This window comes from Tupaia chinensis, unplaced genomic scaffold (assembly GCF_000334495.1).
Source record: "Tupaia chinensis unplaced genomic scaffold, TupChi_1.0 Scaffold000247_1, whole genome shotgun sequence".
Classification (NCBI taxonomy): Eukaryota; Metazoa; Chordata; class Mammalia; order Scandentia; family Tupaiidae; genus Tupaia; species Tupaia belangeri.
This window is the reverse complement of record NW_006159725.1, coordinates 4,361,201-4,372,230: the sequence shown is the minus strand read 5'-3', so window position 1 is coordinate 4,372,230 and position 11,030 is coordinate 4,361,201. Positions and strand designations below refer to the sequence as shown.

At 41.4% G+C, this 11,030-nt stretch overlaps 1 protein-coding gene across 1 annotated transcript in view; it reads left to right on the top strand.

Moving 5' to 3' along the window:
• Nucleotides 1-11,030, top strand: part of KMT2A (lysine methyltransferase 2A) — a gene marked incomplete at its 5' end in the record, with an annotated part of 92,014 nt that overhangs the window by 53,172 nt on the left and 27,812 nt on the right. Inside the window, 9 exon segments of the mRNA XM_014587927.2 lie at nt 163-283; nt 1,848-1,970; nt 2,396-2,580; nt 3,699-3,872; nt 4,848-4,958; nt 5,457-5,530; nt 6,296-6,489; nt 6,754-6,860; nt 9,635-9,772. Coding sequence (XP_014443413.1) covers nt 163-283; nt 1,848-1,970; nt 2,396-2,580; nt 3,699-3,872; nt 4,848-4,958; nt 5,457-5,530; nt 6,296-6,489; nt 6,754-6,860; nt 9,635-9,772 — 1,227 coding nt within the window.

Genomic DNA, 11,030 nt, shown 5'->3' with positions numbered 1-11,030 from the left:
AATGCCCTTACTTGAGGTTGTCATATAATGATTTTTTTTTTGCCTCGTTGTTAGGAAAAGTCATCCAGAAAAGAAATCAGATCTAGACATAGATTGAACTCTTCTTAAATAAGAAAAGATAATACCAGTAAGAAATGTCCTGTTTCTTTTCCCTTCTTCTAGATCTGTACCAAGTGTGTTCGCTGCAAGAGCTGTGGGTCCACGACACCAGGCAAAGGGTGGGATGCACAGTGGTCTCACGATTTCTCGCTGTGCCATGACTGTGCCAAACTCTTCGCTAAAGGTACCAGGAAAGGCCAGTTTTGTCCGTGTTTATAGGTTATACTTTGTGTTTCAGAGGTGAGCTGGATGCTCCATTAGAAATTTAAAGTTTTTGGGACCAGACAGTGGTGTAATGGTTATGTCGCTGGACTCCCACATAATTGACTATAGTTCAAATCCTGGACCTGGTGACTTAAAACAGGCTAGGCACGTGTGCATGCATGACCAAGATCCAGTGAGGAGAATGGAGGAGAAGAAATTGTGGTGTGGTGTGGCCACGTCCCCTTGGGCGTTATTTCTCGCTTGCGTACTCTCTCTCTCTCTGTCTCTCTAGCAAGTGCACACACCCTATTGCAAAACTTGGCCCGGGACTTAAACTGGGCAGTTAATCTTGTGGGATCCAGCTACTTTAACTACCAGGCCATGGGCTGGCCTAGGACAGTTTTTATTGCCACTAACCAAAAAAGGAATGCTCTAGGCCAGTGAGTCTAAAAGTATGATGTGTACATCTGATTGTTTCAGAAATGTTAGTGATACGCAATCATTTCATTTTTAAGTTACTAGGGGGAAAAAATCATTGTAATATATTAAACTTGTTATTTTACTGACTTAGAATAATGATGATATAAAGTTTACTATTAAAGTTACTTTAAGTACAATAAGCAGATCAATTTAAAGAGGTTTGTTAAATAAAAAGTAATAGAGGGAATACATGCATAAAGCATATTTATGAAGGCTGTACATAGCCCTGAATTTTAGACAGCACCACTCTGGACTATAATGTAAAAGCACTAGAAATAAGGAAAAAGTTTACTACCTCTTTTTAAAAATTTAAACATTTCTTTTAAATGTTTAACAGATAAAATTCTTTATTTTTTTTTTCTATTATGTTATTTAAAAAATATATCTCATTCTGGGACAGCCAGGTGCTTTGGTGGTTAAAAACCAGCTGGATTCCCACATGACCGACTGCTTTTCGAGTCCCAGATGGGTGGTTTGGAAAATACACCAGGCACGTGTATCCCAAGAAGAGAATGGAGGAGAAGGGATTGAGATGTAGCCATCCACCCAGGAGGGCAATTTCTCACTTTCCCTCTTCTTCTCTCTCTGTTTCTCTCGGGCAAGTTCATGTGCCCTATAAACAAAAACTTTAAAAACAAAAATCACACACACACCTACCTCACACCCTTTATAAATGGATCCAAAACAGAGAACTAATGCCATATATGCAGCTTTCTGTGAGTATCCGGGAGCGTAGGGTAATCTCTGCACTTGGCAGATGAGTGACATTCCACAGTAGGTCCGCACAGATGTTTGAGAATGATTGGCAGATGAGTGACATTCCACAGTAGGTCCGCACGGATGTTTGAGAATGATTGGCAGATGGGTGACATTCCACAGTAGGTCCGCACAGGTGTTTGAGAGTGATTGGCAGATGAGTGACAGTCCACAGTAGGGCCACACAGATGTTTGAGAGTGATTGCAGTGGAAATAGATTTCAGATGATATTGGCTTATGTAAGATAAGGGCCTAACAGACTTGGTATGGAATCCAAAGCACTATTGCAACTTTTGCTCTGTTTTCAGGAAACTTCTGCCCACTCTGTGACAAGTGTTATGATGATGACGACTATGAGAGTAAAATGATGCAGTGTGGGAAGTGTGATCGCTGGGTCCATTCCAAATGTGAGAATCTTTCAGGTACAGAAGGTTGGAATCTTTTTATTACAGTTTTCTTCTTTCTAGGTACTATTATTTTAGCCCCCAGAATACAGTAAACCCAAAATTATGGTGGTGGTGGTATTTGAAGTCTTTTAAAATTTACTTTTTGGTCTCTAGAATAAGTAGCATTATGTTAAATTTGTGGTTGTTTAACTCAAACACATTCCTTTATTTATTTGCTATTTTTCGTGGGTACCATAATCTGTTGACTCTCTAGTGATTAAATTCTGGATTAGTGTTAATTATTAATGTCCCCTTTGGAGATCAATATGTTTGATGTGCTAGGGCTGTGAGAATCTTAATGTGGCTTCTAATATGCAGCCTTACAGTAAGCTCAGGGGCATACATAGTTTCCCCCTCCCCTCTCTCCCTTCTTCGGAAGACTTCATGATTGCAGGTTTTTGTTTTCCCAGATGAGATGTACGAGATTCTATCTAACCTGCCGGAAAGTGTGGCCTACACTTGTGTAAACTGCACTGAGCGACATCCTGCCGAGTGGAGACTGGCCCTTGAAAAGGAGCTACAGATTTCTCTGAAGCAAGTTCTGACAGCCTTGTTGAATTCCCGGACTACCAGCCATTTGCTACGCTACCGGCAGGTGGGCCCAGGACTCGTTTTGTTTTTTAAGAGCTTGTTCTTAGGTAGTTTTTACCTAGTAACGGCATCAGGGGGTTTGTTTTGTTTTATTTCATTTCCATTTAGTTTTGTAGAGTTCCTTGTTTTGGCTATAACCATTGGGAAGATGTTGGGGCCAAAAGTGGGACCTTTGGAGTCAGATACTGGGTTGTCAGAAAAGTCATGACATATTTTTGCATAGAAACACATAGAGGGGCCAGCAGGTGGCATGGTGGTTAAGGTGCTGGACTCCCACATGGCTGACTGCAGTTTGAGTACCGGACCTGGTAGCTTACTTTTCTTACTTTTTCTCTGGTCACAGTAAAATAATAAATAAATTAGTTAAATTAAAATAATTCTTTTTTAAAAAAGGAAAACATAGAAAAAAATGTCATGACTTTTCTAACAACCCACTATAAGAAGGGACCATATCTTCAAAGTTTTTGCTGTTAGAGTGGGAAATTTGGGCTTTATACTCTGAAGGTGACAGGGACCTGATAAAGGACTTCACCCAAGAAAGAAACCTGACAGAGCTGTCATTTAGAAAAAAAGTATTCTGATTGGAATGGAAAGGAGAAGGACTGAGAGGCCTGAACCTCTAGGCAGGAGTAGTGGTTCAGTGGCAGTTACTGCAGTTAATTTGAAAACCTCAGCTTCTTGTCCATATAGGCTGTGAATTATACATCTATGACGTAACCATTGGGAACACAAGCTGTATTAATAATATTGGAAGAGCCATGAGCATCGCTTTAACACCGAGCTAGGCTGCTGTTTTATCTTTTAACAAGACTCCATTTTTTTAATAGGAAAATTAATTGCTGTCTATGTATGCTCAAAATGAATTGGATACGGTTTCAACTGATTGCTTTATAATAGGTTTGGAAAGTCCAAGCCAAGTTCCTGAGTTAGCCTACTCGACCTAGTGGAAAACAGGCTTATTTTAACTTTCCTTTTCTATACGAGAAATTGCTGGTTATTCTCATGTTGTGTGGGTTTTATAATAGAAATCATTCAGTACCATCTTTATTCATTTTAATGAAATGTGCATGGAGGCCTTGTTTTCAGTGTTAGGTAAAAGAGTCATGTCTTTCCTGGCAACAGGCTGCCAAACCTCCAGACTTAAATCCTGAGACAGAGGAGAGTATACCTTCCCGGAGCTCCCCGGAAGGACCCGATCCCCCAGTGCTTACCGAGGTCAGCAAACAGGATGATCAGCAGCCTTTAGATCTGGAAGGAGTGAAGAGGAAAATGGACCAAGGGAACTATACATCTGTGGTAAGTTTCCACCGCAAGCTATCAAACTTTCAGGTGTTGATTTAGCTTCTTTAGATCTTTAGAGGAGGTGGAGTATAAGTAAATTTAAAAAATGATTTCTATTATATTTAGAAGTGCCATGTGGCTTTAGACACCTGAAAGTATAGAAGTTATTTTAGCCGTGTTTCAGAAGAAGGTGTATGGTAGGTGAAGGTAATATCTTAACATGGTTCTTTCCTCTGAGTTCTCAGGAAATTATTTTTATATTAAGAGGAAGCACTAAGAGCTGTTAATGGGGAAAATGCTGCTGTGAAGTTAAGAGGGTCTTTCCTTTTGAGATTAGATCCAAATAATATACCTCTCTTTATAAGGTATTCATTTGTAGATAAATACCTACTCATTTTATTTTTTTAAGAATGTTTAGGGGGACCAGCAGATGGTGTACGGGTTGCAATACTGAATTCCCACAGGCAAACTACAGTTCAATTTCTGGACCCAGTGGTTTGAAAAATCACACCAGGCATGTGTACTCAAGATTCCTGGAGGAAAAAGGAGAAAAAGGGATTGTGGTGTTGCCATCCCCCCTGGGGGGTGATTTCTCACTTTCCCCCTCACTGTCTCTGTCTCTCCAGCAACCATCCTAAGGCAGAACTGCTTAAAAAAATGTTTAGGAAATGATCATTTATTACCTTTGGGCTGTATTTGCTATTCAGTTGTTTATTCATTTTAGTCCAAATAAAAAATTGTGGCCTTGTTTGGGTGACTTCCTGCGACACACCTAGTTTGTTGGCATTCTTGCTTTAATTGCGTGTGGCATCTTGTGATTGCCATAGGTTAATTGTGAATCCCAAAGGCCTCAGCCAAAGAGAAAGTACTGTATTAAAATAGGATGTGAGTTTTCTGTCGGAAGCCGTACTGGATTACTAAAGAGAGAAGGGGAGGTGGTTTTGAGAAAGCATATGGTTTTACTAATAATTAATGTTTTCTTGTATGTAGTTGGAGTTCAGCGATGATATTGTGAAGATCATCCAAGCAGCCATTAATTCAGACGGAGGGCAGCCGGAAGTTAAAAAAGCCAACAGCATGGTCAAGTCCTTCTTCATTCGGGTGATGATATTAACAGTTCATGTCTTTAATGCTTACCTAAGAAGGGTGACCCCCACAGAGACTATGGACTTGTTCTTTTCTGTTCCCTCACTTTGCCACCTATATAAAACATCTTCCTCTGATTCTTGGGGAGGAAGCTGAGATTGCCAAAGTGGATGAATCTGTCCCTTGGTGGCCTGAAATTATCCTCATATGGACAAGGAAGCTGGTGTGAAGTTGTTGGGGGGGGGGGTGTTTGTTTTTAAGTTTATATATTTCTTCCGTGGGGTAGAGAGAGAGAGGCCTGCACCCCCACAGGGTCGTGACGCGGTGATCCAGCCCCACTCTCAGTGCACCTGATGTGCTCAGGCAGGTCCCGGGGTGCACACCCAGGACCTTTCCCGTGTGGGTCCAGTTGCATTACTGCTGCACAATACCTGGCTCCCAGTTGTTGGTTTTTATGTGGTTACCAGGTAAATGTTCCCGGTGTTACATTTTGATTGATTGTTTATCTTTTAGCAAATGGAACGTGTTTTTCCATGGTTCAGTGTCAAAAAGTCCAGGTTTTGGGAGCCAAATAAAGTCTCAAGCAAGTAAGTTCAATTCAGTATTACTTTTTTTGTTCCTAGTTAGCTAAAGATCTGAGCATTCTCATATTTCTAGACTGAGGTTATCTAAGAGGTTTTTGTATTAAAAATGAGTTGGTTCTGATGCCTTTTTGAGGCTGATTTGGAGACAACACTTAATGTCTGTTGTAGGCTATGGCCTTTTTCTTTACTTAGGTATTTGTTATGTGATCAGGAACTTGTGTGGGGTGTGTACAGTTCACGTGTGATACAGCCATATCATCACTGGGTTCTATTTTGCTTAGTTCAGTTGGTGCCCTTGGGGTCAGCAGGTGGCGCAGTGGTTAAGGTGCTGGACTTCCACATGCCAACCACATTTTGAGTCCTGGACTTGGTGGCTTGCTTTCTCACTTTCCCTCCCTCTCTCACTGTGTCCCTCTCTGGTCAAAATAAAATAAATAAAATAAAGTTAAAATAAAATAATTTTTTAAAAAAATGGTGCCCTCTACCGTTTGTGAATTTTCATATTTAACCTTTTAATTTTTATTCCAGTAAGTTCTTTTGATTTCTGACAGGCTTATCATTTGTTTCTGGAAGTTAACCAAGAATCATACATTGAGAGATTCTGTTTTTTAAAATGTTAAATTCCTGCTTACCGTGACCTGTCCTTGTATTCTGTGACTGGCATGTGCATGGGCCAACATCTGATGATATCGAGAATTTGATTATTTTGTGCAGTTGTAGGTATATTGTAGGAGTTCAATAAATACTTGTTGAATCAATTATTTTCAGCAGTGGGATGTTACCAAACGCAGTGCTTCCACCTTCACTTGACCATAATTATGCTCAGTGGCAGGAGCGAGAGGAAAACAGCCACACTGAGCAGCCTCCTTTAATGAAGAAAATCATTCCAGCTCCCAAACCCAAAGGGCCTGGAGAACCAGACTCACCAACGCCCCTGCATCCTCCTACACCGCCAATTTTGAGTAAGCCACCACATTCATTCTCTCAAGATGCCAGTGGTTGACTTTCAAGTCATCCTTAAATGTAGTAAAAACTTGATTTTTGCTCCACTTGGGCTATTAACAAGGACTTGATAGAAGTACCTGTGAGTATTATAACAGAGATGGTGAGATAGCACTTTTTTTGAAAGTGTTTTTAGGATATACGTAATTTAAACTGAATTGTTTCCTTATTTCCTGAAAGTCAGTATTGCCGTTTTATTAACTGGCTGTCCGTTGGATTCCAAGGTACTGACAGGAGCCGAGAAGACAGTCCAGAGCTGAACCCACCCCCGGGCACAGAAGATAACAGACAGTGTGCGTTATGTTTGACGTATGGTGACGACAGTGCGAATGTGAGTACTCTGAGGTACAGGTCCTAGTTCGGAGGTGCCCCACGTGGACGGTTCATCCTTCGTGTCTGTACTTGATGGCAGGGTACCGTTTGTTTAAGGAGTGCTCGACAGTCGCTTAGTTTGTGGCATTCAGAGAGGTTTTTTTGGTGGTTTGAGGGGGCTTTTTGTATAATTGATTGAGTTGATTTAAAAGGTGATTTGCCTTGGGTCCAGCAGGTGGCATGGTGGTAAAAGTGCTGGACTCCCACATGGCTGACCACAGTTTGAGTCCTGGGCCTAGATGCTTGAAAATCATGCCAGGTGCATATACATGCATGCCCAGAGTCCCGAGAAGAGAATGGAGGAGAAGGGATTGCAGTGTGGCCATCCCCACTGGAGGGTGATTTCTCACTTTCCCTCTCTCTGGCAAGTGCAAATGGACCCTATGGCAAAAAAATGTCTCCAAAAAAAGGTGATTTACCTGGGACCAGCAGTTAACATAATGGCTATGTTGCCGAACTCCCATGTAGTCAACCAGGTTTGAGTCCCAGACCCAGTTGCTTAAACTCATGCCGATGCCGGGCGCGTTTGCGTACGTGCCCAAGATCCTGAGAGGAGAATGGAGGAGAAGGGGTTGCAGCATGGCCATCCCCCCAGGGGGTGATTTCTCACTTTCTTTCTCTCTGGTGAGCACATGCGCCCTATAGCAAAAACCTGCCCCCCTCCAAAAAAAAAAGTGATTTGCCTGAAATTAATCTGTTATGTCTGATACAGTCTCCCTGAAATTCCTCTAAACAATTGTGTAAAAAGTTAATAAGTTAGATGTTAAATAGCTTGTGTTTAATGTAGGATAAGAGAATAGTTAAGAATTCAATTCTGATAGGCCTCTAGGATTCATTTCTGTGATTTACTGCCTACTTGTTAACCTTGGCAATAGCTTAACCTCACTGACCCTCAGTTTCATCTTTAGAATGAAGCTAGTAACACTTATAGTGTAGTGAGGATGAAGCTAGTAACACTTATAGTGTAGTGAGGCTACATTAAATATTGTCCGTAAAACCTTTATTTAGTTTCTGGCACATACATAGTAAGCTAACAATTAAAAATTTTAAAAGAAAATTTTAAAAGAAAATAAAAGCCTTTTTAAATACAATCTGAGAGAATCATCATTGAAATATGGTTTTTAAAAAGTTAGGATATATCGGGACCAGCAATTAGCGTAATGGCTATGTTGCTGGACTCCCACGTAATCGACCGCGGTTTGAGTCCCAGACCCGGTGGCTTAAACTCACGCTGGGCACGTGTGCGTGCGTGCCCAAGATCCCAAGAGGAGAATGGAGGAGAAGGGATTGGGGTGTGGCCATTCCCCCTGGGGGGTGATTTCTCGCTTTCTGTCTCTCTGCCTCTGTCTGTCTGGCGAGCACACGCGCCCTATAGCAAAAACCTCTCCGAAAAAAACAAAAAGTTAGGGTATATTTGGGACCAGCAGGTGGCGTGGTGGTTGGGGTGCTGGACACTCCCACATGGCTGACTGTGGTTCGAGTACCGGACCTGGTGGCTTGCTTTCTTACTTTCCCTCTCTCTGTGTATCTCTCTCTGATCAAATTAAAATAAGTGAATGAATAAATAAAATTAAATAAATAATTATTTTTTTAAAAAATGTTAGGGTATACTTTTATAAATTGACTACATAGTGTTTATTTTTTTGTTGTTGTTCTTGAGGCTTATAAAATATTTCCAGTCTGTGGAAAAAGTAATCTAGAAAGGAAGGAAGTAGAAACAGAGGAACATTTAAAAATAAATTGTGATTTGTGTGTGTGTGTGTGTGTGTGTGTGCATATCATTTAATTAAAGAATTAGAGTTGTGGTACCAGCAGGTGGCATGGACAGTGTGGTTCGCATCCCGGACCTGGCAGCTTGCTTTCTCTCTCTCTCTCTCACACACACACACACATGCGCACACACACACACTCACTCTATTCCTCTCTGATCAAATTTAAATAAATAAAAGTTGAACAAAAAATAATCCTTTCAAAAGAAAAAGAAGAATTAGAGTTGCTTTTTTTAAAAAAGGAAAAAAAAAGGTTTCGGCTACAGGGTGTGTGCACTCTCCAGAAAGACAGAGACAGAAAGTGAGAAATCACCCCCCAGAGGGGTTGGCCACGCCGCAATCCTTTCTCCTCCATTCTCCTCTTGGGATCTTGGATACTCACGCACATGCCCCCAGTGTGCGTTAAAGCCAGTAGGTCCAGGACTCAAACTGCAGTCAACTATGTGGGAGTCCAGTGACATAGCCATAACACCACCTTTGGTCCCAAAATAATTTATTTAATTTTATTTATTATTATTATTATGTTTTAATTTGATGAAGTGGGGAAAGAGAAAGTGAGAAAACAAACCATCAAGTCCGGGACTTGAACCATGGTCGACCACGTGACAGTCCAGTACCTCAACCACCATGCCACCTGCTGGCTGAGTTGCTTTATTTTTATAAAGTTGTATTTATCCCATGACTGAGAGAGAGACAAATACAGTATTCCTGACAGGGTCTTGATGCCATGATGCCCCCTAGCCTCAGCCAGCCCTCATCATGGCACACGGGCACCTGCTGTCCTTAGGGAGGGCTCCAGCCACAGCAGCCTTCCCACATGGTCAGCTGGGAAGAGCTTTGCATCTTACCACTACGTTACCTCGTTGCTTTCTTGAGGGTATCTTGACTGGAGTAAAGCTAATACCAGGGAAAATCTTCTTTGTTATATTTTTCCAAAGAAAAAGGAAATTTCTTGATTTTACAGGATGCTGGTCGCTTGCTATACATTGGCCAGAATGAGTGGACACACGTAAATTGTGCTTTGTGGTCAGCGGAAGTGTTTGAAGATGATGATGGATCACTAAAGAATGTGCATATGGCTGTGATCAGGGGCAAGCAGCTGGTAAGAAATTGTGGGTACATTTTGTGAGAGAGCCCCTCTCAGTTTCTAGATATTCTTTCTGTATATTAATGCTGCTTCATTGATTATTTTTTTAATAATTATTTTTTAAATTCCATTTCTTTCTTTTTTAAGAATTATTTATTTATTTAATTCCATTTGTTGTTATTATTATTTTAAATTTGACCAGAGAAAGGAAAAGCATGAAAGCAAACCACCAGGTCCGGGTCTTGAACCACACTTGGCCATGTGGGAATCCAGCACCTTCAACCACCACTCCACCTACCAGCCCCTAATTTCATTCCTTATTATCTTTTTTAAATTTGACCAGACAGAGACTGAGAGAAAGGTAAATCGAGAAAGCAAGCCACCAGGTCTGGGACTTGAACCGCCGTCGGCAGCACAGGAATCCAGCACTTGTAACCACCACACCACCTGCTATCTCCCTTCATTAATATTTTAAATAGTGCTTCAAAATAGTTAGCCAACAACAAGTATTGGTATACAGTGTAGGCAGATTGTTCCTCTACGATCCCAAGAGGGATACAAAAGTAATAGAAGAGCCAGCAGGTGGTGTGTTAAAGGAGCTGGAACTCACATAGCCAGCTGTGCAGCTTGAGACCTGGACCCAGCATCTTAAAAAACATGCTGTGGGCCCGGCAGGTGGAATGCTGGTTAATTAAAGGCACTGGACTCCCACATGGCTGACTGTGGTTCAAGTCTCAGACCTAGTGGCTTGTTTTTTCACTTTTCTTCTCTCTCTCTCTCTCTTTCTCTCTCTTGCTCTGTCCCTCTCTGGTCAAATAAATAAAGTTAAATAAGAAAATGAAAACACAAAAAACATGCTGTGTGCATGCATGCCCAAAATCCCAAAAGGGAGAGATGAAGGAATTGCAGCATGATCATGCCCCGTGGGAGGTCCTTTCTTACTTCTGACTCTCTCTCTCTGACTCTTTGGTGAGCACATGTGCCCTCTGGCAAATTTAAGAGAAAGAAAAGAAATACGAAACAAAGTATTGTCTAATTTGCGAGATAATTCCAACATATGACAGTGTTAAGTTTTTTTTAGAGAGAGAGTTTTTATTGTTGTTGTTATAGGGTGTGTGCGTTCACTAGAAAGACAGAGACAGACAGCGAGAAATCACTCCCTTCCCCCCTGCCCCCCCGCCGTGGGGGTGGCCATGCCTCAATCCCTTCTTCTACACGTCTTCTCTTGGGATTTTGGGCACACACACACACACACACACACACACACACACAC